General features: G+C 36.9%; 4 protein-coding genes across 6 annotated transcripts in view; 3 read left to right on the forward strand and 1 right to left on the reverse strand.

Annotated features, from left to right (window-relative positions):
* The first annotated feature begins 185 nt into the window (after positions 1-185).
* On the forward strand, positions 186-4,900 carry pold2 (polymerase (DNA directed), delta 2, regulatory subunit). The gene is made up of 11 exons (XM_065247958.2): positions 186-321; positions 597-812; positions 895-1,016; positions 1,103-1,226; positions 1,737-1,851; positions 2,010-2,208; positions 2,301-2,381; positions 2,861-3,018; positions 3,126-3,253; positions 4,403-4,504; positions 4,618-4,900. The coding sequence occupies exons 2-11, from the start codon at positions 599-601 to the stop codon at positions 4,776-4,778; spliced, it is 1,404 nt and encodes a 467-aa protein (XP_065104030.1). The 5' UTR covers positions 186-321; positions 597-598; the 3' UTR covers positions 4,779-4,900.
* Positions 4,901-5,831: 931 nt separating this feature from the next.
* Positions 5,832-8,100, forward strand: pqbp1 (polyglutamine binding protein 1). The gene is made up of 7 exons (XM_065247472.1): positions 5,832-5,916; positions 6,096-6,162; positions 6,278-6,389; positions 6,488-6,588; positions 6,665-6,880; positions 6,968-7,034; positions 7,743-8,100. The coding sequence occupies exons 2-7, from the start codon at positions 6,096-6,098 to the stop codon at positions 7,918-7,920; spliced, it is 741 nt and encodes a 246-aa protein (XP_065103544.1). The 5' UTR covers positions 5,832-5,916; the 3' UTR covers positions 7,921-8,100.
* Positions 8,101-8,144: 44 nt separating this feature from the next.
* On the reverse strand, positions 8,145-18,521 carry gpkow (G patch domain and KOW motifs). Its single transcript, XM_065247471.2, has 11 exons — positions 18,301-18,521; positions 18,007-18,173; positions 17,597-17,739; positions 14,553-14,659; positions 11,495-11,702; positions 10,957-11,089; positions 10,465-10,630; positions 9,463-9,586; positions 9,307-9,376; positions 9,135-9,220; positions 8,145-8,831 (listed from the first exon to the last, which is right to left on the reverse strand). Exons 1-11 carry the CDS (start codon positions 18,480-18,482, stop codon positions 8,703-8,705), a joined length of 1,515 nt encoding a protein of 504 aa, XP_065103543.1. The 5' UTR covers positions 18,483-18,521; the 3' UTR covers positions 8,145-8,702.
* Positions 18,522-19,446: 925 nt separating this feature from the next.
* magixb (MAGI family member, X-linked b) overlaps positions 19,447-26,898 on the forward strand; it is an 85,913-nt gene continuing 78,461 nt past the window's right edge. The window contains exon 1 of one of the 3 annotated variants that reach the window (XM_065247474.2): positions 19,447-19,729. Coding sequence is in view for 2 of the 3 variants with exons in the window: in XM_065247473.2 (XP_065103545.1) it covers positions 20,192-20,274 (83 nt within the window). In the remaining variant the exon portion in view is untranslated. Of the gene's footprint in view, positions 19,730-20,050; positions 20,275-26,898 lie in introns of those variants that run through there. The other 2 variants (XM_065247473.2, XM_073816253.1) reach the window with 2 other exon arrangements.

The following is a 26,898-nucleotide window of genomic DNA, read 5'->3' on the forward strand; positions in this document are numbered from 1 at the left end:
CTGTGTGAAATGTATGTTTGATCCATACACTACGGGCTAAATTGAAATATAAGTAAATGTTATATAACCAAGAGATTTCTCTATGCTAATAGCCAGTCTCTTTCGAACTTTAATCACACATTTCTGTTAACGGTGACTTTTATTTTGAAGGCGAGGCGAGTGAATGAATGGCGGAAGCGCGTCACATTTACTTGCGGTCGTAGGTGAAATATTTAGCGGGAGATACCAAAAATCAACATAAAAGAGGTCAGCCTGTATTTCTCTTTAAATGACCATATAATCAAACCTGATTTACAACATATTGTACGAATAAGAGATACGGTAAGACGATATATTTTAAAACTAACGTTACTGAGTAGTTAGCACACATTAGACGAATATGATTTATGTAAGACTTTTAATTTATAGTTAACCAATGTGTTTATAAGACAAAAGTGAAACTTATGTTTATATTAAATGACAAAAATGTGTAATTTAATGCAACTTTTTTTAAAGGCTAATTAAGTGCGCACACAATGCGATATTTACACAGTGAAAGTGCAGTTGGGCATTGTTATGGTAAAGTAACCTAACTCTTTCTTGACATGTGCCCTCAGTCATGTTTTCAGACGTGATTGTGCCTAAAGACACGCTGTTAAATCCTCCGAATTACGAGGAGCCTGTGTTTGACCGCCATGAGCCTTCATACAGCGGCTGTTCGGAGCATTTTCGCATCGGCGACCGCAGCTTCAGCCGCCAGTACGCGCACATCTACGCCACCAGACTCATGCAGATGAGACCAATCCTCAACAACAGAGCCATACAGAAGTGGGGTCAGTATCTGGCCTTCATCGCTGTTTTCATGACTGAGTCATTTAAAGAGATCTCTCTTACATCAGGAGATTTGTGTTGCAGGCTCTGACGTGCCCATAAGAAAGCTTTGCGATCTACAGATGGGTGAGCACTGTATAATAGTGGGCACTTTATTCAAACACATGGAGCTGCAGCCCTCCATTCTGAAGGAGATCAGTGAGGAGGTGAATACACTGAACACCATCAGCCATTAAAAAAACTCCATCTGTCTGCCCTGTGTATTCATGTTCTTTACTTTTGTACTCCTCAGCACAATTTATTGCCCCAGCCCCCACGTGCAAAATACATCAGCCAATCAGATGAGCTTATTCTGGAGGATGAACTGCAGAGGATTAAACTAGAGGGGAATATAGACACACCTAAATTTGTAACCGGTAAGAGTGAAGAAAGTTTGTATACATTAATGTAGGGCTGTGCAAAAAATCGACTGCGATTATCATGCGCGTGTCATCAGTAAAGCCGGTTCCGTGATTAGAAGTAAATCGCCATCAGCTGCTTTCAGATGGAGCAGCATTTATTACACAGACCCGTAGTTCACCGAGAAGCTAGGCAAAATCGCATAGAAAATCGGAATCGATTTTCCTCGATTATGAACCCGATTTTGCCTAGCTTCTCGGTGAACTATGGGTCTGTTTAATAAATGCCGCTCCATCTGAAAGCAGCTGATGGCGATTTAATACTAATCACCGAACCGGCTTTACTGATGACACGCGCATGATAATCGCAGTCGATTTTTTGCACAGCCCTACATTAATGTGTTAGTCATCTGATGCATCTGTTTATGTGTGTATATATTTACATATAGTGCCCTATGTTGTTATGTATGCTTGCGTACACAGGTGTGTCTTAATCTTCATGCTATTTTTGTGAAATTATTTTTTTAGGAAGTGTAATTGCCATCATGGGTGCTGAGAAAAATGATGGTAAATTCACTGTTGAAGACTACTGCTTGGCTGACCTTCCTCCACAGGCAACCAGAAAGCCTCCTAGCTCTGACAGGTACATACACACACATTTTCAGATGCTTAATCAAAAAGGTTTAGCATCATTAGGCAAGCAAAGTATCGAATTAGGTGTTTTGACAATTGGCTCCTCTTGTATCCTCCCTACATCTGTAATTTTGGCTGCTTTTATGGCTGCTTTTATGGCTGCTTCAGGTTTGTGCTTCTCGCCTCTGGTCTGGGGTTGAACGGCAGCGGAGCAGACAGCATGATGGGATTGCAGCTTTTGATTGACATGGTAACCGGTCATCTCGGCGACCAGGGGGAGCAGAATGGAGCAGCTTCCATTTCCAGGGTCATATTGGCTGGAAATCTGTTGAGTCAGAGCACCCAGGACAAAGACTCCACAACAAAGGTGTGCAAATAGGTCTTACGTTTTAGACAGTGCTAACCTGCCGAAATATTTCTGTAGTCTTTGTTTAATGAGTCTTTATTTCTTATCTAAAGGCTAAATACCTGACTAAGAAGACTCAAGCGGCAAGTGTGGATGCTATCAGGCTGCTGGATGAACTCTTAGTTCAGCTAGTTGTGAGTATTTTAGGCCTATTTTAGGCACCGGGAACTTTGTTTGTATTCTTGCAATTGGCAAAGGTGGATTATCGCCACTACCTGGGCTGGAGTGTCTATTCAAGCTCTCAACGGAAGAATATACGGGTGTGAGGAGTTTGGAAAAATAAGTCCACAAGTTTACAACGAATGGTAAAACACCTGTTGGAAAGCATCTTTTGCAGCGATTTTTTGTGTGAGCATATCAGTGAACACCCCTGACCACTCAGTGAGTTTCACAAAATTCTTGGGCCAGCAGCATATGTCCAAATTTCAGCCCAAACTGTTCTATTTCATCATAAACAATCGGAAAACAGGGCTTTAAGTGTAAAATAACGAACTTGTCCTTTAAGTCTATAAGACAGCAAGGCAGGACAATGCAGTGTTTTCTTAGTGTCATGTCATCCATATACTATTTTTATACTTCAGTGTTTCTAATCTTAATGATTTGTCCTCTTTAGGCCTCTGTACCTGTGGATATCATGCCTGGCCAATATGACCCAACAAATTACACCCTACCTCAGCAGCCTCTGCACCGTTGCATGTTTCCTCTGTCTGTACCTTACCCAACCCTGCAGCTGGTCAGCAACCCATACCAAGCCATCATAGATGATGTCCGGTGGGTGAACTGGGAGTTCTCGTAAACACTGTTAACTATCTTTATTACTGTTCTGCATCATGGTCTGGTGATTAGTTAATAGTGTATGTATAATTTGGTTTTCTCAGGTTTTTGGGCACAGCAGGACAGAATGTCAGTGATATTGCAAAGTACAGCAGTGTGGACGATCACTTGGAGATCCTTGAGACCACACTAAGACTCCGTCATTTGGCTCCCACCGCTCCGGACACACTGGGTTTGTATCTTCTCATTTTCAGAATGCTTTAGATTACATTGCACATTTTAGTAATGGATAAGTGTATATTGACAAATGTATAAACTTTATTACATAGATTATTTTACAATTTTGCAAATGTGTTTAGGTAAAAGCACTTTCAAGTAAAATGCTTTTAGAGGTAATCTATAGCACTTTAAACACTAAAGTATCATACATGCTAGAAAGGCTGATTGAGCTATTCTGTCACACCAAGTCCTTTATATGCACTAACCCATAGCCAGCTTAAAATGTAAACTCTTTAGTTACTTTGACTCGGTATCTGCATAAGAATAAGATGAAGAAAAACGGAATGTGATGCAGTTGTTTATACAGCACTATTTAAACTAAGCAAGGTAAACTGACATTGCAGTTATAACACTCATTGCAGTTTTTCAAGTAACAAAACCAGAAGTTCTACCACCTTAAAAAGAGGTCCCACCGATTAGATTACAGTTCAGAATTAATGTTTCATCAAAAAGCAGGCTTCACATTTGTATTTCAAAAAAACCATTCTGCTCTGCTTTCTTTTAATAGATAGATTGAGATATACAACTTTATTGTCATTGCATAGTATACTGTAAGTACATAGCAACAAAATGTTGTTTAGAATCCACCAGAAGTGCAAATAGTGTGACTGTGCAAATTTGCAAGTGCAAATAGATATGACAAATGTGTATACAATGAATAAATAGAAGGCTATGGCAAGAGAGTATGTACAGAAGATGTGGAGTAAGTATGTATAGAATATATGTGTATACATTAGAAACTACGTAAGAGGATTTAATACAGAATATGTACAAGGAATCACATTATAAGCTCATTTACTGTAAATATTTATTCTATTTATTTATACACACTAAAAGACAAGTTAAAATTATTATGTTGTAGACACACCGATACAGTACAAAAACATACAGGGTGCATCCCTCCCTTTAAAATAAATTTAAAGACCAATGAATAAAAGCCTTTCTTTGATACATTTCTAATTTTTTAGTTTAATGAATGCTTTACTGTGAGTCCTACAGTATCTAAAAACGAATTTGAGATAGAAAAAATTATTAAATTATTAAACATTTGGACTTATTTTCCATATATCTTTTATATTGTAATGTTCTGTTAACCCTTCAGGTTGTTACCCATTCTACCAGAAAGACCCCTTTATTCTGGAAGACTGCCCCCATGTGTACTTCAGTGGAAATGCTCCCAGCTTTCAAAGTAAACATATCACAGGTGAATAGAAGACTATTTAGTTAATATATTAAATGCAGTATTTGTAACCTTATGTGTCAAGGCTTTGCTGCAGTCTGTTTGTTTACTAGTTTTTGTCTCTTTTGTTATTTCAGCACCTGAAGGTCAAGAAGTTCTCCTGGTAGCAATCCCAGAGTTCAGCAGCACACAGACGGCCTGTCTGGTGAACCTGAACACATTAGAATGTGAACCCATCTGCTTCTCGTCATTTTCTACAGAGGATGATGAGGAGAACGAGATGAATATCAGCCATTAAACACTCCAACATTTGACACTTGTTACTGTAAACTTGCCTTGAACTAATACTGGTAGCTTATGTGAGGATTGTTATGTTAATAAAGACTCCTGTTTTGTACTAAAACGTCTTTTTCTATTTGTGGGTTTAAATGTTACATTAAAGTACTGATGTTATGGTTTACGTAACTTTGTAATTTCTTACGAGCCTTGCACAAAAGGGTTAACTTATAAAGCAATGTTAGTAGACAGCTTTATTATTTGGCATGGATTTGGACTAAACACTTGCTTGTATTCAACACCTTTCATATTACTGACGGAATTATCAGATTGATTTGATACAAGAAATATGTATAAAAAAAAACTCCAGTCATGTTATGAGCAAAAGAAACTCTTTTATAATATGCTCAGATACTTTTTTTATTTGAAAGTAAACAAATGTACATGCAACAGATAAAAATGAATTACATTTGTGAAAGGCAGATGTATTGCATTGTCAACAGCCATAGTTCAGATATGAAAATACAAAGAAGTGTAAGGAATTAAACAAATATAAATAATAATTAATCAAACAGAAGAAAGGAAAAAATGTAAAAATAAATATAACATTAAATAAATAATAAACGTTTAATTGGTATTTTATTGGTAATGCAAGGGGTTACAAATAGTTATTGTGTACAAAGATCTTTAAAAATAAAAATGGCAACAGCTCTTTCATTTAAAAGGATATCAAGAGAGTTTGAAAACATTTCAAGTTATTTGATAAAGTGAGGAAAGGACATGCTAAGATAACTAGTTGTTTATGCGTACACCTTAAACGTAGTTTTCAAAAATACTAAAATTCGGTTCCTAGTGTTTTATCGCCCCCTACTGTTAGCGTCTACTACTAAGTGTACTACTAAGATTTAAATTAGATCAGATTAAAATTACGCTTGTTTAAAAACTATTTTAACAAAAATTAAGATTCCACGTATAACTTCATTTAAAATATGTATTATGTGTTTTAATTATAAAAATAAAATTTCAAATTCCCAGTTCCTTTAGATGACGTCAAGGGACGTTTATGCCACGTCACTTTTCTGCGACCACGGCGCTTGTTTGTCTGTTTGTCTCCTTTCAATGAAACGTTAATCGGAAAACTAAATTTTTTGACCATTAAGGTAAAATATTCAGTTTTAATTATATATTTATGTGTAAAATTGCATATGTAGTTTTTTATTAATGGAATTGTAAATAACACATGCCGTAAAGCTCAGTGTTTATGCAGTGGCATTTAACATTTAACGCGTGGCTGAACAACACTAGATTTACTGCCTGAGATGTTTTTCTCTTTCTGCAGATGCCTCTGCCTCCAGCTTTACTTGCACGTCTTGCTAAAAGAGGCATCGTGAAACACTCTGACCACGGTAAGAGAAGTTATCTCTTGGCCATAGCGTTGCAGCTTGACGAGTAATATTACACTAATAACATAGCTATTAATAAAGACATGCTCTTTTATTGATTCACAATTATCACCATCAGATGCCGAGGAAGAGATCATCGCTGAAGACTATGACGATAATAACGTGGACTACGAGGCTACAAGGATTGAGAATTTACCAACCAATTGGTACAAAGTTTTTGATCCAGCATGGTAAGTCCATGAATGAGTTCCTGTTGTATTATTGCTTATCAGCTGTAAAAAAATATTTGAATCCCTGTTATTCAATGTCATCTTTACTTTTTCTTTAGTGGTCTTCCATACTACTGGAATGTAGAAACAGATTTGGTGAGCTGGTTGTCCCCTAATGACCCCGCTGCTGTCATCACCAAAGGAACTAAGAAACAGAAAAGTAAGCAGTCGCACAGATGAACATGAATTCATGATCAAAGAAAAATGACTTTTAATATTTGTGTTCTGCTTCTAAGGTGAGACTGGGCACGAGAAAGCGGACAACCACCACGAGAAGCCTGAAAGAGAAAGGGAGAGAGACCGAGAAAGAGAGAGGGACCGTATTCGAGACAGAGACCGTGAAGACGGACGGGACAGAGATCGAGACCGGGACAGAGACAGGGATCGAGACAGAGATCGTGATAGACGTACGCGGAGAGAAGACAGTGCACCGTACAGTAAAACCCAAAGAGGTAACGTATGCAGAAACAATCTCATCTGATATGGAATATGGAAATGTATCATCCTAATTTTAATAAATGTAAACTCTTTATAACCAGGAGGAAGTCGGAAGCAGCAGGAGGAAATGGATCCAATGGATCCCAGTGCTTATTCGGATGCTCCAAGGTAACAGCCTTTAAATCTTTTAAAACTATTTGGGTAAATCTGACAAAAACATGTCAAAATCACACAGAATCAGTAAGAAATTACATTTTAAATTAAAGAAAATAAAGCATTTTCGGGACCAATTAAATAGTTGGGATTGTGTACAAAAATGCAACTATGTGTAAATATTTTACTTAAATATATCATTACATTTTTATCATATGTGACTCTGGACCAAAAAGTCATACGGGTATGTTTGTAGCAATAGCCAACAATACATTGCATGGGTCACAAAAATATAGTTTTAAATGGGAAAAAAATCATTAGGATATTAAGTAAAGATCATGTTCCATGAAGATATTTTGTAAATTTACTACCGTAATATATAAAAAAATTATTTATCATTAGTAATATGTGTTGCTAAGAACTTTGGACAACTTTAAAGGTGATTTTATCTATATTTTTAGCACCCTCAGATTTTTAAATAGTTGTGTATCTGCCAAACATTGTCCTATCGATGACAAGCTTTTTTATTCAGCTCTCATATGATGTATAAATCTCAATTGCAAAAAATGTAAACGTTTTGACGCCTTGTGGTCCAGGGTCACATATTAAGTAGTGAGATTTTAATGCAGAGAAACTCTGTGTTTTTAACTGCTCCCATCATTATGAAACTGAAGAAGAAATATGACCAATTAAGATAAAACATTTTCATGGTGCTGATTTTAGGGGTTCATGGTCCACTGGCCTCCCCAAACGCAACGAGGCAAAGACAGGGGCAGACACCACAGCAGCTGGACCCTTGTTCCAGCAGAGACCGTACCCCAGTCCTGGAGCGGTTCTCAGAGCAAACGCCGAAAATATCAGACGTCTGGAGGAAGAAGACGATGATGACGACGATGATTGAACAGGAAGAGTGTCTTAGGTCTTTAGTATGTACATTAACTGTTAATGAATGCTTTAGTGATGTTTTTTTAATAAACTCCAGACATAGGTTCATTTGTAAATAGCCCATGTGATGTTATCCATTTTAAAACAAAAGATTTGTGAACATGTCATACAATGCTTAATAAACATGTTGTGTGTATTTCCTTGAGTGATTGTCTTGAGTCATTTAGAGATTGAGGCAAATTAATTTGTCATGATATTTTATTATAAAAAAATAACACGAATGGATATTTTACTGGCTTGTGCATAAATTTGTACATGATGTTTTCTCAAACCAAATCTTTACTCAATAACAGGCAGTCAAATATACTTTTCCTTAAAAACGAATGGGTCAAAATAGACCAAATATAGATTTCTTCTCAGGTCGGCACAGATGCTGCCAAACACTGAAATATAAAGGATGGTCTGTAAATGTTTATTATATCACTATACAGAAACATGGCACAACTTTCTAGATTCTGTTCATTAGGCACAAGACTAACTATACAAAACCTGTTTGGGCTATATAAGACAACTTTACAGATGTTGCTTTAAGAACGTGTTTCCAGTTCTTTAGATAATCTATTTGTATGCCACATCTACACATACTTTAAAAAACAGCACCAACAACTAACAAAATAAATTAGGTCTTGGTTGTATTAAAAACAGTAACAGTGATATGATGGTCACTAGAAATGAAGGGAAAACAGCCAATCACAACTTAAGTGTCATAACGGTGTGCCGTGTCGTCTCATTGGCTTCTCAGTGTTCAGTTCCGCCCACGTAATGACAGATTGAATCATAATCATAAGTGAACAACTTCTCCTCATAACGATCCAGCTGAACCATGGCTCTACACTTCTCTCGGTCTCGCTTCAAGATGCGGCCCACCTGTAAGACAAACACTTTTATTGTATGCACTGCATGCATTGAGCTTCTGCAGCAGAAATGCATTTCATATCAAGTAATAAACTAAATCTAGTTATTTAAATTTACATTTGCCTCAGCTGTCTATCATCTTAGATGAAACATTTTACTTAAATAAAACGAAGTGTGTTGCAATGCATTATGGGATTGACTTTTGTGTTAAGGATACACATTAAAATTTGGTATCAAGTATCAAATAACGCAAGAATTTTGGAACAGCCTTCATATTGTGTGTACAATGAAATTCAAGTAAACAAATCCACATACCTGTCCTCTGTGTTCTCCAAGAACCACCATAATGTAGTCAGAGTCGTTCTTAGGTACGATGGTCTCCAACATCTTCTGTTTAATATCTAAACAAGACAAATGAGTACATACATTTAATATTTGTTATTAAAAGTATCTTTAGTTTGACCATTTTACTCAAACGTGTCCCTACCGTCCACAAGCCTTCCTTCCTCTGTGCGACACACGCAGGTGTAGGGCGTCAGGACATCCTCAATTCTCATCTTAACACAAAAAACATTAAATGACCATTCTAGTGCTAAAAAATACACAATGAACACACAAGTTTTAATCAGGCTGATTGAGTTACCTTTGAATTGTAGTATTTGCCTCCTTTAAATGTTTTATCTATGAAGCGTACACGGAGGTCCCTTTGGAGCCATGTAGGGGGTGGAGGGGAGGGCCGTGACTCCTTTGGTGGGGGAGGTTTCTCTCTGAAATCAAAGAGTGAGTTTCAAAAACACATTAAATAAAAAATATTGCATTCTTGATGTGAATGAGTAAAACTAGATGGTAGGGCAGTGTATATTGTGTAATGACAAAAATATTTAACCAGTATGTTTTAGGGTTTCAATTTTCAGTATGATTCAGACACTAAATGCCAAGCACAGATATACTGTCACACCATCACAAGTATGTAAAACATCGCTCATCCCATCACAATTTCAATGCTAAAGTGTTAAGGCTATACAACCCACCTTATGTTGGGTGTTTTTGTCTATGTACACATGTACACAATAGGTACATTCTATGCATGGGGTCCAGACTAACTTTTTCACTAGGAGCACAGTGGCCCCCCAACTGAAAATTTTAGGGGCGCAACCAGAAAATTTATCGGCACACACCGTAAATCAACATGCTAACCAAATATTCACATTTCTACTCATTTCCACTGTATTACTAATAAATACTTTCATGATAGATGCAGAAAGTACAATGTGCTGTTTTAAATTCAGTGTCACGTCACAAAAAAAAGGTAAAATTTTAAATTCACTGGATGTAAAAATCAGTGGCACACTCTCAAATTTTGGTGGCAAAATGCCACCATTTGGTGGCAGTCTGGAGCCCTGATGTACACAAAAATGCATGCTATGTACCCATTGTGTGCATGTGTGCTGTTAAATTGCATTGACTTTGCATGGTTTTTATTCATCAAACTCAAAATAAATAAAATTTACATACATTTAAACCAAAGATAAGTTACATTTCATGTGTGAAAAACAGAATTCACTAGATAATTAAAATATTGTGATGATTGTAATATTTTGGTCATAGTGTCCACTATAGATACTGGGTTTGTATGATGTCTTACTTGTCTGCGCTTGATTCTTTGTGTTTCCTTTTCCTCTGATCTCGGTCTCTGTCCGTCTCTCTATTTGATTTTCCTCTCTCGTCTTTGCTATTCACCTTTTGCTCTCGTTCTCTCTGCTCCCGTTCTTTTTCTTTTTCCTTGTCTTTGTGTGCTTTGCTAAGACGACCTTGGTAGAGAAAGATATTCACAATTTTGGCTGTTAAATAAACACCTTTATTATGGTCACTTTATATTATATTAAAATTACACATTTATCAGGCGGCTACTGTAACATCATTATGCATTTCAAAAAGAGGGGTGAGTTCAGCTCTGGACTGAGCGTTTGTATGCAATTCACCACCAGATGCCGCTAATAGTCCCACATTGCACCTTTAAGTAATCAGTGACTGTGTTTGTTTTTAGTGTAGAAAAGCTTTAAAAATGACTCTAACCATTATTTGAAAAGAATTAGTGTGCAAAGCTGTATACAAACAGATAAAAAACATTGCTTACTGAGGTCTTTGCTGTATTTGTCATACTCCTTGTGTGTGACTAGTTTTATAGAGTGCTGAATGATGGTCACGGTGTTGCCTCCAATGGCAAGTTTGACAACAACTCTAGCGTTATCTGGATCCACTCCCTCTATCTGTGAAGAGATGTAGTAAAAGTAAGAACGAGATATAAAAATATATATAAAAAATAAACTATATGGGTAAATGTCTATTATTCTGTTGGTGTTCTTTACTTTTAGTTTTTTTTTGTTTACTTAATGTTGGACAATGAGAAATAACACTGCTGGAATTAAATAGTTTTTAATCAATAAAATATTTCACACACTACAAATGTTTAGAAACCAAACACATGCATGCATTAGTTATTGACTGACACAAGGGGGAGCCAATGAGCTTTAGTTAATCATCCAAGCAGAGTTGATTATTCACTAAAGCCAATTTTTAGTTATTGAAAGAGAAAGATCACAATTTTGGCCCAATATTTATTTAAAGACGCAAAATCCCAGTGCAATGATTAATTAGAAATATCTCAAACTTACCTTCCCATACAATTCTTTATGTGCTCCTGCCAATACCATCACACATCCTCCAGGTCCCAAAACCAGAGCCTCGTCCTCCTTACTCCTCTCCTCGCCAGGTTTAGGGGGCCATTGAGGACGTCCGGGCTCCAGATCTTTAACAGCAGAGCGATCGGCACCTAAACCAAGTCCTTTGGGCCTTAACTGATGCTCTATGGGCTTCACATCTCTAATGGAAATAGATGAAAGAGGACAGAGATGAGAAAAAAATTCTGATTCGTTGATGAAGAACTATAAAGACACCGGACTATTTCTGTCATACAGAACTTTTAAAACATTGACAGATGATTGTAAACGATGTCCATCATTTTGACAGGGAATGAAAGAGCATTTAAATCTAACATGTCATGTATCTTTTCTATCATCTGTATGCTAGTTTAGGTTTTACTATTATGCATGTGTGTAAAGTCTAGTTTAAAGAGAGAGACAGAGTGCTTAACCCAGTATCAAAAATAACTAATAAGATACTCTCCAAACAATGTAATGAGGTAGTTACTTTTGTAATTTGTAAACCAATAATGTTAATAACTAACTCATTTAATAAGACCCCATAAAAAAGTTTTTAATCTGCATAACTTCACAAATCTGTCCAGAGAAGGCAAAACACACAGATCATTTTCAATTAAGGCAAACCTCCCCGACCACAATCCAATTGAGTCATTATGTGTCATTATTTGAAGGATGCTGCACAACAATGCAACCCATCTAACTTAGAAGCAGCTGGAGCTTGAAGAATGGGCAAAGAGGCTAAATGTGCAAACCTAATAGAGACTTCACATAACCCAGGAGACTTGCAGCTGTAACAGGATCGCAAGGTGGCTTCCCAAAGCATTGATTGACTAGCATTTTTGTTTTCAAGGTCCAGTGAGACTGTGATTTGCAACCAGGGCGTCAGTCCACAGCTCACCCCTCCTTTCAAAATGCATAGAGAAGCTATGGTAGACACCACTTGTGGTGTGACAGATCGGCTTGCATGTGATTCGCGAATTAATACGCAAATTTAAATAGAGAAAGTTTATCATTTGCACGTGTTTCAAAGGCATGCAAGTGTTAACATTCAAGTGGTTTTAAACAAATTAACCACAAAAATGCGCTAAATGAGCAGTTTTCTGTACACACCGTCGCATATTCGGTTAAAGTGTCCGGTCCAGCACTAGTCACACGTGATCATCCCTATACCTTCAAAATCAGAACTCTTGATGTATAAACTTGAGAGAGAGTTGCGCTACTGTGTCTCATACTGTAGTTGATTAAAATACATTCAGCGTATAGAGCAATGAAAAACAATGTAACGTTTTTATGTGGAGTGACTGTTTTTGCTGCTCTGTTTGGAATTCGCCCTCCGTTGTATGTGTGTTCGTGCGTTAAAGTGCACTCAAAAGGGCAAACACGGAGAGAAAAAAGCAAGCAAACATAAAATCTTTCTGTTCGTGACAGGGCAAATACAAACAAAATGATCTCTTTTATAATAAAAACATTTGTTTATGTATAAATTAGGCAGAAACCAGTCTGTGCTTATTTGTTCTTAAAGAGACCGTAACCTCAATTGACCTACTTAAAGCAACACTAAAGACTTATAGCTCTTTGCTCCCCCTACAGGTTAGAAGCGTAATTGTTCATTACCACTATCGTAAATACTGCAGCATAGCTGGCTCTGATTGGATTGTTGGTCTGCCGTAAAGCAAGTTTTTGTAGTTTTCACTCGAACTACAGGACCACTACCCGACGGTTGGAAACTTCTTTAGTACGGTTTTGGCCGATAGAGGCCTGCAAAGCGAATGTGACAGTGCCATTCACCCTGTTTTGAGTCGATGAACCACTGAAACTTTTTTGGAAACGTTATTTTAAGGTAAAAAAACTCTTTGGTGTTGCTTTAAGTCTGTGTCATTAATGTTAATCAAACAACCCAAGACAAAGAGAAAATCACTTCTGTAGCTCTAAAAATTTATTAATAATTATATTTAATTTATACAATGAAGAAGACTATAGCTAATGCTAATTTTAGACCTTGCTTAATCTACAACTTTGTTCTTTCTTAAATGTTTGTCATTTCCTTATTTGTCCTTATTAGATTTTTCCCACCCCATTTTTTTGCTGATCCGAAAAATGATTCGATCCGTGCCTTAACAACCGTAATGTGATCCGAACCGTGTGTTTTGTGATCCGTCACACCCCTAGCCACCACAGGACAAACATGTTGTCGTCTCAAGACTAAACACACTTATAATGCACCTTTAATGATTGTTTCTGTCAATAAAAAAAAACTGCAATCTCAAAGCAGTAGGCAATGTTCCTAAATCAAATATTAAAAGCATCCATTTTAATTCCAGGTTGTAATGCGACACAACAGGGAAAACTACATGGATAAAACAGACCATGACAGAAATTTTACTATTTTGTCTATTTGAATGACGTATGGTAGATATTTGTAGCTGAACCTTAACTAAAATACAAGTTCAACCCAAACTGACATGTATGTGATAGACCCCTCCTCTTAAAAAGTGCAGTCTGGGGTTGAGGGTTGCCATGTTTATATAAGTGGACAGACAGATGGGCCCTAAAGCACAAAAGATTAAAAGTGTGCAGCCAGTTAGTGCTAAAGACTGCCATTGTAAATAAATAAATGTTCATCGCATTTGACATAAAACAATAATCTCTTATCATTGATGTTTCCAGACAGTACAATAATCCCGCAGAAAAAAAAAACATGATCAAAAAGACATTCAGAGAAGGTTAGAATCAAATGATTCAGATTTTATCCTATAAGCAATGAGCAAGTAATAAACAAACAACTAACGAATATGAATAACAAACAAATATTTGCATATACTGTAGAAAAAAACAAGAAAATAATTAGCTTGTGCTTTCTGAAGGACATTTTTAGATTCTTTAAAATGCGAGTTTGCATTAATCTCCAGTTTATTCTATAAAAAAAAGAGAATTTGAACCCCAGGACCACATTAATCTGTGGAAACCCCAATTATGGCCATCAAGGTTCTCATAAAACACAGGTTCTTACTGTTTAAACGTCCGCCCGATTCCTTCTCCTTGCTTCCAGCCCATTCCTTTCAGCATTGCCATCCCATAAGCCTCCACAGGAACGCGGTCATAGTCTGCCTCTGTGGACTGAATTACAACAGACGTCAATTTTTCATTTAACACACGCCACTGTCAAACACCACCACAGGGAAATCAAATACAAGCTTCAAACACAAAGCAATGAAGAGCATATTCAGATTTTGATAAACATAACACCCGTTAGAAACATAGCCGTACACCTGCAGAGGAAGTGATAATGAGATGAAACACCCCAGCTTCTTATTATTAACTCCAATAAACAACCAGAGCGAAATTCGCTCATAATGAATCTGCGTTGTGTCAAACTCTAATCAAGTTATGGCTTGTGCCCTCACACAACAATCTACAAGTGATGGACTTGCACTGCGGGAGAGAGTGACACTGGAGGTGTGTGAGAGAGAGAGAGAGATTATGCAGAGCAAGCTGTTTGGATGCGGCAGTGGGCATCCTCATCACTCATTTTATTAGGACACGCCCTTATCCCACACACACAAACACACACTATTTAAATGTAACTAGAGCACAGAATGTGCAATGACCTTGAACTGCCCCATGCTGACACCACATTTGGCACCTTTACAGGGGAACAATTTAAGCAGGGCACACACTGAACACTAATGAGTTAATAAACTGACTCTTATGATTTCATCAGAAACCCATGATTTGCAACCATAGATATCCTAAAGTGACGACATGCTAATCTCTATATGAAAGGACTTTAAACAGCATGCAGCTTTAATGACCTTATATTCAGAGACTAATTGGCTAATACATTTAAGATTTATGGTTATTCCCTTGTGGGAAAACAGACTTATTATATTGATGACTCATTCTGTACTACACAGATTTTTATCCAATCAAATTCCTTGCGAGTATGAGAGTGTCCCTGCACCAATACCACCTGCAACCAATTAAACAGCAGCAAATCACAGTTATTGGCCATGACATAATTACAACCTACTGGCTATTAAAAAAGGGATAAGCCCACCAAAACCTCCTATGTCAATATGAAATTCATCTACACAAGACAGAAAACTCCACTCATGCAAACGTACAGGTTTTTAAAAGAAATGATCACTAAGATGCAAAACCCTCTAAATGCATCTCATTTTTTGTAAATTAGCTTTTTTATCAGGCTTAGGTTCAGTAATTTCACTTTAATGGCAATGAAAAGGTTATTAGTCTGTAAATGAACTGCCTTATTTTCACAAATAGTCATTTCATTGGTATTTAACAAAACCAATAAAATATTTCACTGCAAAAGCCTCTAAGTGCATTCTTTGGACAAGACATTATAAACAGTTGCAAAATCACAAAAGATGCAATTAGAAATATTGCACATGATGAAAGTCAGAATTCAAAAGGTAAAAATGAAGAAACTGAACCATACATTGGAGGCGATGTGTGATGCATGTGACTGCCACATTCAGGTTGTATTATGTGAACTTAGAGGATTTTGCTGAAAAATCAATGTGGTGTTTAATGCATTCTACAAACTAGTAATTCTAAATGGCCTGGTGCCAGGATTAAGCAGATTTGAAGCTAAATTATTTTATGAACATGTAATACGTGCCGAGACCATTCAGTTAACTCTTTCCCCGCCTATGATGAGTTAACTCACCAATTTAGAGAAAACGCCTTCCCGCCAATGACAAGTTTTCCAGCAATCCGTAACACCGCTATTATCCAACTTATAAAACCCGGACGTATCAACCTAGGGCAAACACCTTTATGTCCGTATATGTTTTGATCATCGCTCTGAATCTGATCTCTATGAAAAGTCCTTCACAAAAATGGAATTATCTCTTATTTTGCTCAAAATTTGATGCTTTTGAAGAAACCTACACATATTTGAGAGGTGATAAAAGAGAGCTAATAAAAGGTAGGATAATTTTTTTTTTTTTAAGCAGATGGTCTATTCCTTCATTTGATATATTGTATGTTTGTATAGAAGAACAATTTCTGGAAGGCATTTAACTTTTGTGAAAATCATGAAAAAATGCTGCCGCTGGCTGGCAACTTTTTAAGAAACGCTGATGGGGAAAGAGTTAATATTATTACCTTTTTTTTGACCAGGTGAAGTTTTGCAGCTTTTGCATCTAAGCTCATTTACATATTCATATAAATTGTAACCAAAACAATGTGATCTGTAAATAAGTATTTAGCAACTCTGGATCTGATAAGTAAACTAAACAGTACAAACTGGCAATAATAGACACTTCTAATGAAAACTTCATATAACTAAAGTGTCAATAAAAACTCAAGCTATTTCAGAACCATTTGCTTTTTTAAATTACCTAATAAATAACAGGTGTTCTGAGAATCACACCTGTCTCTGTGATCTTACATTCTGACGGCAAATAAGGAAACATTGGTGCATTCTGTACAATTTCAGCCAATGAGAAAACATAATCAAATGGCCATGGCCATAAAGGCTTGATTTCTTTTTGCACCACTGTGAAAAATACTATTGAAATATTTCCTCAATTCAACACCAATACTCTGCTTAAGTACTTTCAAACATGCAAATGTTTATAGATACACAGGACTCTTGTGATGGTAACTGCTGCTTCCAAGTAAGTCAGGTTTACTTACACATTGAAATCTGGTTCTGTCTGGGTTCTCTTCAGCATACTGCCCTTTCATCCTACCTAATAATCTCCCACACATAATCTCCAAGGAAGAGTCTACTCTATTTTATCTGATTATTGCAAATATTGTCTTACACTTAATTCAATACCATCGTCTATGGTAAACCCAGCACTGCTGAACCTGAAAGCAATCTTCACAAATCTCATCAAACATCAACATGCAGGATTGAAGGTCTATTCCTCAGGAGGTGTGGGACTCGTGAAAGGCTTTCAGTTTTAATTTAACAATTCATAACTCAAACAAAGCTTAACATCGCACAGAGAGGGAGACGCTTATACTGTCTAGTTTAATGCAAGCACACGACTGCCGTCCATATTTTGTATCGAAACTTACCGACTCTGGACGCAAGTCCACGCTGATTTTGTCTCCATCTTCGAAGCCCTGAGGGGCCTGGTTCTGCATGAGAAGAGGTATAGCTAAGTTCGGATCCGTCTGAGCTGGGCCGTTCTTCCATATCTCCTGGTACTTTTGAGACTCTGTCGAAGAAAGAAAACATACAAGACCTGGTTTACAGTATGGTAAACTACCCTTTACAAAAAATCCATGCAAAAAATTGGTACTAAACGGTGTCAGACAGTAACCATGGTTTTTATGTACTTTAATAGTATTAATTATTTTACTATAGTCAGCTTGTATTCTCAATAGGACTTTTCTTTTTAGCAATGCACAAAATGTCCCCTAAATAGGCAGCTCACGTTTTAAGTACAGCCAGATTCAACTTAAGTAATAATTGATCAACACACCTTCGATGAGTTCTTTGACAGCCTGGGACTCCACCGTGTCCTGCCCGGTCTGATCTGTGCTCTTCTCCCCGCTGCTCTTATCTCCTCTCTCAGCATCCTCCCGGTACCAGCGGTTCTTATGAATGAGCGGGATGATCAGCTCTTTGGGTTTCTCCACCGGTTTGGTCCTGTACAAACGACAGACACATACAGGAGCCACATGACACACGGTGAAATCTAAACAAAACAACGTCATATCAGTTTGAGTTTCAATGAGCTATGTGCTAATCAGGCTAACGTTAGCCTTTAGCTTACCCTTTTAATTCTTTTCCTTCGACCTCAACTAAATAATCTTTCTCTTCTGCCTTCTCGAATTTAGCCCTGCTCAGTGTTTTACTAAAACCGAAAGATACCGGGGCGGATTTTTTGCCCGCATCCCCTTGAATATTATTACTTTGCTCCGATTCACGTTCTCGATGCGACTCCGGCGACGCCATGTTTGTTGTGAGACGTAGGCGCTGGTAAATGTAGTTTTATGCACACCACATTTCCTTACCTGCAATGTTAAAAAAACTACTGTTCCCATAATGCAGCACGATTCACATCATCATTAACAGATAATTAAAATAAGGCAAATTCACAATATAAAGTAAGATAAAACTCTTACGAACAAAGCGCAATTTTAAGGAAGGAGTTTATAAAAGACATATAAAAAAATAAATACATAAGATAAAAAAATATATAATAAAAACTTTTTTGTAAAACAAAAAACGATACGCACAACTACTGATTTTTCAAAATGTTTAAATATTTTTTAATTGAATTTTGTAGAATATATCTAAGAATATATATTATATATAATTAGATTTTTAAGCAATTATCCTAGTCATTTTTTTATATCTTACTCAGTAAAAAAAAAATAACTATAACCAAGTTCATTTTACTATAACTATTTTAGTTACTTATAATTTAGGTTTAATTAGCTATTTAAAATATAGCTGAGCGGTGGTAATAAAAAATTGTGGAAATAAATTACAGCCATTCACAAGGATATAAAATACATAGATTTAATCTAGTCATTTGTTTTAGAGTATTTGGGGTGGACATCTACCTGGGAAAGAATAGACTGAGGCAAGAACTGAGGTTTCTCTTTAACCTTGACTGACCAATGACTCTGAAGACTTGTCCACCTGACAAATTTACTAGGCTATGCCCTCAAACATTTGTACTTATTTAGACCGTGTACTACAGCACATACACCTCCAGGTAATGTCCCAAACTAACCCACGTTATCCTCCCACATTTCACCTGCCCGCATACCTCTCTCTTGACCTGAGCAACGCTTTTACAAAACTGCTAAACTACCTGGTTCGTTTACACGAGGGGCGGTTCTTCTCCCTCCCACAACACAACGCGTCTACCTTATTACATTGTTCTTTCCTTATTGCTTACGCGTGGGAATATTGAACTAGTATACGCCAGTGCGCTAGATCTAATTTTTAGACCGGTGACATGCATCGGTTGCCCGCAGCGAGCCTTCACGGTGATCTGCACCGGACATCCGTGTCACTGTCCTCCAGTTAATAATCGATACTGTCGCCGTGTTCTGCTTATCGAGCGCTTTGAGATGCCATCCTCAGCATAACCGCTGTAATGTGAGCGATCAACGCGTTTACTCCAAAAGTCAAAAACGCGGATTAAAAGATTCTGGGAAAATAATGAGGAGAAAGCAATAACTATGAAGGTAAGATTTGGGCTCTGCTATCGATCTGCTATTGATTCCAAGTAGACATGTTGCTATGTGAAAATCACACGTGCTTATATCAGAAAAAAATGCATGATGACATTCAGTTAGTTCAGAATAGTATAAGTTGCTACAATCCCATGACATTGACTGAATATTGTTTTGTAGTGTGTACAACCAAGTGCACGCGCTGTCCCGTTTGCGTTTTTTCACCCCCGTTTTTTTCTCTCGCGGATCATCGCGTGTCCCGTTACCAGCTGTACATCACAGTGTTCAAATCACCCGTGTGGTGTGCGCATCTCATCTGCGCTGCTGCACATACTCGTATTCTACTCATACTCAACATATAGTTATTTCAAAGTCGTGTAAAGTTAGAAATTTAACATCAACCTTTCAAATAATTAAGTCTTTTATTTTTAGTCATTTGACCGTCGCGGTCAAATCTATTTTTTTGTCGGATCGATGTATATAGACGCGTTTAAACGGATGATATTTGAACGTCTCAGTTGTTTGAAGAGAATGTGTGTATGTCAGCGACAATGCAGGTGAGTGTTTTCTGCAAAATATTGTGTGTGTTTGTACTATAAATGTGGGTGTGGGAGAGGCAATGCTAGAAAGATGCGTTGAGTTGGTTGCCAAATACAGTTAAACAGGTGCATAGTAGTTACCACACAGCCTTGCCAACTATATAAACTTAACGTTTATTTATTAACCAATTTATTAACCAATTTATCGTTTCATTAAATTATTTATTTATTTAAATAGTTTTATTAAACATTTAATACATTTTCATTGTATTCATTATTTATTTATTTAAAGTTTTATTATTCATTTAAATATTTAGATTTAGTCCGTTTTAGTGTCATTTTGCCATAGGCTATACTCGAATAGAATTTTGTTTTTAAAAAGATGATGCATTTATCAAACAGCATTCATATTTGTGCACGTGTTTGTTGTATTTTGACACATTTATAACTGTCTGACGAATTTATTGCATTATATTATTCATTGCATGTGGTCTCTTAAAGCAAACATGTATTCATATATATTTTTTAAACTATAATATAATTAGACCTTAATTTGTATGTGGCTTGTGTTTATGAAGAAGAAACCGTCTGAGAGAGATGCTGAAGGTTTGTGTTTGTAAAGGGTGTGTCTGTCCTGATGTGATTCTCAAATAATATATGTTGTGACCCAGACTTCATAACAGTGCATTGCTGTAGGCTCAGAAAGCAGTCAAGGTTATCCCACTGTTATGAATCATTCATTATGTGTAGGAAAGGAAAAAGAGTAAAAAAAAAACGAGAGATCAAAATAAAGCAACAATTGCATTTGCAATATACACCCAAATGTTACTCAAACCCACGAGTGCGTGATATGGTCATGTTTGTATATACCAAATATCTCCCTTCATCTTTTCAATGTCTGTTGCAACTTCTGGCCAATTAATTATAATCATTTTAGTTTTTGAGCTTGATCTTGATTTAATAAGATGATCTCGATCTGCTGCACAGAGCATTTATTGTGCTTGGTTGTTAATTGTGTGATTATATGCATAGTCCACACCTCACTTCATGCATATTCAAGGTGTTGTATTGAAGTTGTGTTTGAAGGAGAGAGAGATGTGTACGGTGAGAGAGATGCTGCAGTTTACCCTTGCTGGTGTAGGACAACACTGCAAGACAATTGTGCTTCTGTGAGCCCTCTGTTTGCATTACAAGGCCAGTCCAATCTGTCTACTAATCTGTTAAACTCCATCAATCAGATGAGATGTCAATCTGAATCTATATCAGCCTGTCTTATTACTTTTGAGAAATTGTAAAGGTTGTCAAATTGGTCATCTAAAGACAACTGAGAGCATTTGGTGGAAAAGAAAGGTTTTGTGGATATTCTTTGATATGAAGGTTCTTTAGGTGTAAGCTAAAAAGATGACATGCAACATGAAAAGATAATTTTGGGTTGACCTATTCATTTGAACAAAATGGGATGTGACAACATTCCTTTAGAGGGTCAACATCAAAAAGCATGCACATGCTACCAGATCAAACTAATCAATGACCCAGACTGTCTGAACACTTATATCTTCACATGGTTCGGTGAAGTGTAGCACGATTGAAATTGTATTGTTCTTCATCTTCACGCTATTTAACCTAAGAGTCAATACCTGGATCATAGTCTCCCTCGCTTCATTATCCAGACCAAATGGACCTTGACATGTCTGTTGCTTGGAAGCACACCAAATATAAATCAGAGTGGTGATGGATCAGTCCCTGCTATATGGATATTGATATGGTGGTATAGAATAAACGTGTTGCTTTAAAATTGTTACAAGAGAACCCCACACAGCCTTGAGCTAAAGGCTGCACTCTGGTTGAAGGAGGGAGATACGAGGATCGATATCAAGTGGTGTGCGGGAGAGGAGCAAAGAGGGAAAGATAGGGTTGAGGAGGTAAGACGGATGAAATAATAAACTGAAGAAAGATTGAGGAGGTGGAGTTAAAAGAGAGGTAAAAGAATAAGAAAAAGGATAAAGATGGCGAGGGGAAAAGAGAAAGCAGACGGGAGAGATGGAGGGTCACCTTCAGCGATGGCATCTGATTCAGCACAATCTCACTCGCACTCGGGTTACCACACTGTGACCGGGCCATGCATGCTGGGACTTTCTAAACAAAGTCCTTCTTCCTGTTTCATTTTCCAATTCTTTCTTACTCACTGTCTGTTTGTACTTTGACCTTTTACAAACTCAATCTCCTGCTCTTTTACTGTATGTCCTTCTGGCTCTTCTATACATAAATCAGCATTTGTGATTTCTTTTTGTGTTTCTTTTCAATATCATGTCATTGTCATCATGAAGCTGTAGAGGCATTTGTCATGTCATGTTACTTCAAGTCCTTTTTCAAGTGTGGCTCATTTTTCATCCCATCTGTATTATCTAAACATTTCTCTCTCTCTCTCTCTCTCTCTCTCTTGACTCTATCGCTGTAGACAATCATCACTACTCAATGATAATGTTTGGTTTCGTGACTTTTGTCACACTCTTGCACATGATGGAGAAACAATAATAGTATTACTCAGACTTCTTTCGACAGGGTATATGAGTCAAAATTATGTGATGATCTCTTACTGTCGATAAAAACAGTATACAAACAGATATTACGTAATATCGTAATCGCACCTTCTACATTGAAATGTATTAAATTGATGAAACAATGTCTCAAACAGTCTTTTTTTATTAGAAGTAATTATTTCAATATGAACTCAAACATTTCTTATCCAAATACTCTTTTAATACTTAAAGCTTACCCACATGAATAGCTTTATGTTCCAGTATCACCTTTTTTCTGATTTAAACGTGCACTGTGTAGATTTTAAACGGCATCTAGTGGTGACATTGTAAATTGCAACCAACGGTTCAGTCCACAGCTTACCCCTCCCTTTTGAAGCACATAGTAAACCTAGTAAAGGACAAACGCATCATCGTCTAAGACAACATAGTAACAAAACATGATCTGTAGACAGTTCGTCTGTTTTGAGATACAGTAGATACGTGGCAGTGCAAAATGGCGACTTCCAAGTAAGGAGAACCGCAGTGTATGTACTGTAAATAAAAAAGTGTCATTCTAATGTCAGGGTTTCCCGCAGAAAGTTTGTTAGTTAAGGTGGTAGGGTTGGGCGGGGCCGGGAGCGTGACAATCAAAGGGGCGGGGCATATGCGCCACGATGAAATGAAAATATTTTTATTAAAAACACTCAACTAAAACTTAATTTTGAAGAAACTATGACAGGAAATGAGTACATACTAGATTATAAATTAATTAAATGTTTTTAAAAGATACCTCTAAAGGGAATAGCTGCGTGATGAAGTGAAACTAAAGGGTTAATAAACACAACCTAAAGCAAATGTTGTAGAACATTTGGCGAACAATGATAGATAGTGTGAAGGTTTTAAAAACTGATTATTTCCCACTAATTACATTATCTTAAAGGAGTGTAACTACTGTAGCATGTAAATAATGCACATGAATAACTTGAGCAAGAGCGCTCAACAAATTAACAGGCACATGCACCCTAGCTTGCAGGTTGCTCAAACATCAAAATCACCAGCAAGAACTATAGAATAATACGATAACAGGCTTAAATAATTCCAAAACATAAGTCCACTTACAGTTCTCATGGACACACGTTTAATCAACTGGCTATCCTCCAGACCACGTTTTTCATTTCGGCCGTGTGGCGTGCGTGCACGCTCGCGGTGTGAAGCGTGTCCATGCTGAGATGCACTTGACTACCTTTTGTGCAGTGGATTATTTTTTTTTTGGACGACCTAGTTAAGGCGATGGGGTTTCCCAGCTTAGGCGGGCCGCCCGAACTGCAAAGTGCTGCGGGAAACCCTGTATGTAATAAAAACAACAGAGTTTATTTTGTATAGTCTTCCTTATACACCATTGATAATATTGTTATCCATCAAAATCTTCAGGAAGTAGCCTATTACCGGGAGTCATGTGGGTATAATGTTCGCTGTGTCAAAATGTATTTTGCAAATGCATTTTGAACTCCCAATATTCATATAGTCTCTTTTTGCACGAAACAAAAAACACCTTAAGTGAGCATAAAAACGCTTTCATCACTTATTTCAGATGCGATACGAATGAACGGGGATGGAAACATAGCTACTGCTGATAGTTGATTTCTTAAAGGGACACTCCACTTTTTTTGAAAATATGCTAATTTTCCAACTCCCCTAGAGTTAAACATTTGATTTTTACTGTTTTGGAATCCACTCAGCTGATTCCCCTGTCTGGCGATACCACTTTTAGCATAGCTTAGCATTATGCATTGAATCTGATTAGACCATTCGCATCATGCTCAAAAATAACCAAAGAATTTCAATGTTTTTCCTATTTAAAACTTGACTCCTCTGTAGTTACATCGTCTACTAAGATCGACGGAAAATTAAAAGTTGCGATTTTCTAGGCAGATATGGCTAGGAACTAAACTCTAATCCTGGCGTAATAATCAAGGATTTTCCTGCCGTAATATGGTTGCAGTAGGCGCAGTGATATTACGCAGTGCCCGAAAATAGTCCCCAGCTATTGAAAGTTACTAAGGGGACTATTTACGGCTGCTGTGTAATATTTTTGCGCCTCCTACAGCCATGTTACGGCAGCAAAGTCCTTGATTATTACGCCAGAATGAGTGTAGAGTTCCTAGTCATAGAAAATCTGCCTAGAAAATCGCAATTTTAAATTTTCTGTCAGTCTTAGTACACAATGTAACTACAGAAGAGTCAAATTTTAAATAGGAAAAATATAGAAACTCTTTTGTTATTTTTGAGTGCGATGCTAATGGTCTAATCAGATTCAATGAATTATGCTAAGCTATGCTAAAAGTGGTAGCGCCAGACCCGGAGATCTCCTGAATGGATTCCAAAATGGTAAAACTCAGATTTTTAACTTTAGGAGAACTGGAAAAGTAGCATATTTTCAAAAAAGTGGAGTGTCCCTTTTAATAAAAGATATGACACATAAGTTATAACCAAGAACTCCATTAGGTCTCCTTGAGTTATGCAAGAGAAATAACAAATTCTTCAGGTTGCCTCGCAGAAATAAAAAAAAACTTGTAATTAAAAGCTTTCAGGCATACAGTTTTGTCAGTTTGATCTATGACTGAATTCTCTTAACTATATTTCCATTCATTTTTGGAAGGATCATTTCCGTTAGGAAATGCAAACTCAGCATATTGTTTGTTTTTACTTGCCACATATAAACAGTAGTGTGGTATATAGTACCATGAATGCCATGCATAAAACATTTATTTCCAACTCTGACTGTTTTGAGCTTGTATTGTGAGTATTAAGTCTTGCCTGTGTGTGTGACGACTGTGTTTGACAATGTTTGCTGTGTGCTTTTCCTCTCGCTCACATTTAATCTTTTATTTTTAAATCTGTCACGGCTGTCCATGTTTCGCCTACACCAGTGCCCCAGATTTGGGCAGGATTGAGCATCTCACAGTTTAATACACCCAGTGTACGAGGGACACGTTTAGATGATTTACGTGTTACTATCGACACTGTGCAGCGGTGTATAGTGTGTGTGGATGCTTGGTTCATTTGAAGGTCGTTTGTAATTTAAGATTCACAGGCTGGCTGACCTCCAGCAGTTCTCCCTATGGAGGGTGATGTGAGATTAGGGTCAAAACAGTCAAATACAGGTTGGGAAGTGAGTCATAACTGCTCACATGCAGGTTATTAAAAATATAATCCGAGCCTAGGCAAAGGTATTGTTCATTGTAATGCGTTAGACTGTTGGACAAAGTGTATTTAAATGAGGTGTTTGTAAATGTTTGCATTCAGCAATGTGAAAGCTTGAATTTAATTCACAGTACATTTCTTATTAATGTTATATTGAAAGATTCTCATTAAGGGGGTAATATCATACTCTTTACACAACAAATCTTGCTCTTATCAACTAAAAGCAAGTCTCATATTGAATAATAGCATCTTATTTTTTTGTATTTTTTGTATTGTGATCTTTCTACTTTACACTCTTAGAAATAAAATTACACCTTTGTACCTAAAGAGTGCATATTAGTACCTCAAAGGTACAAATTGCTACCAATAGTATTATTATACCTAAATCCTGTATTATTAGATGGTACCTAAATGAAATATAGGACCCTTGTTAAGAGCATCGTCCCAGTGCCTGCTTTTGTACCATTATTTCCGAGAGTGACTTGATGGACCATGCTAAACATGTTGGTCTTTTGGACTGGGAATGACACTTTAAGTTCTCAAATGTGAATATTGAAACAGAAAAAAATCTGACACATTACTTCTGCTTGCAGAAAATTTCACTGTTTAATCAGCAACATTCTGTCTCATGACCTTCATCAGCCATATGGTTTTTGGCAATGGCTTGGGTCCCACGCCTGTCAGTTATCCTGCAGATGTGCAATCTGGTTATTGACTGCATATGTTTAAATAAAACTATTTGACCTTACTTAAAAAAAAATCAAGAAACCAGAGCATACAATTACTGGATTTTGTGCAAGAATGCAGGTACTAATGCTTTGTAAAGGAAGTGAAATGTTCAGTGATCATTTATTTAAGATTTGTTTTCTCTGTCCCCCTCATTTCTTTTGTCAGCCTGCTGAGTGATCAATCTTTTGAA

Source organism: Paramisgurnus dabryanus, chromosome 11 (genome assembly GCF_030506205.2).
Source record: "Paramisgurnus dabryanus chromosome 11, PD_genome_1.1, whole genome shotgun sequence".
In the NCBI taxonomy this organism is placed as follows: domain Eukaryota; kingdom Metazoa; phylum Chordata; class Actinopteri; order Cypriniformes; family Cobitidae; genus Paramisgurnus; species Paramisgurnus dabryanus.

What these genes read in the sequence shown, in the direction of transcription:
- pqbp1 (XM_065247472.1), top strand. Translation starts at nt 6,096, where the DNA reads ATGCCTCTGCCTCCAGCTTTACTTGCACGTCTTGCTAAAAGAGGCATC. An exon ending in AAAGTTTTTGATCCAGCATG is followed by an intron (nt 6,390 to 6,487) that starts GTAAGTCCATGA and finishes CTTTTTCTTTAG; the next exon opens with TGGTCTTCCATACTACTGGA. An exon ending in GCTTATTCGGATGCTCCAAG is followed by an intron (nt 7,035 to 7,742) that starts GTAACAGCCTTT and finishes TGCTGATTTTAG; the next exon opens with GGGTTCATGGTCCACTGGCC.
- pold2 (XM_065247958.2), top strand. Translation starts at nt 599, where the DNA reads ATGTTTTCAGACGTGATTGTGCCTAAAGACACGCTGTTAAATCCTCCG. An exon ending in CAGAGCCATACAGAAGTGGG is followed by an intron (nt 813 to 894) that starts GTCAGTATCTGG and finishes TTTGTGTTGCAG; the next exon opens with GCTCTGACGTGCCCATAAGA. An exon ending in ACAAAGACTCCACAACAAAG is followed by an intron (nt 2,209 to 2,300) that starts GTGTGCAAATAG and finishes TCTTATCTAAAG; the next exon opens with GCTAAATACCTGACTAAGAA.
- gpkow (XM_065247471.2), bottom strand. Translation starts at nt 18,482, where the DNA reads ATGGCGTCGCCGGAGTCGCATCGAGAACGTGAATCGGAGCAAAGTAAT. An exon ending in GAAGGAAAAGAATTAAAAGG is followed by an intron (nt 18,174 to 18,300) that starts GTAAGCTAAAGG and finishes TCGTTTGTACAG; the next exon opens with GACCAAACCGGTGGAGAAAC. An exon ending in GCAAATACTACAATTCAAAG is followed by an intron (nt 9,377 to 9,462) that starts GTAACTCAATCA and finishes TTTTGTGTTAAG; the next exon opens with ATGAGAATTGAGGATGTCCT.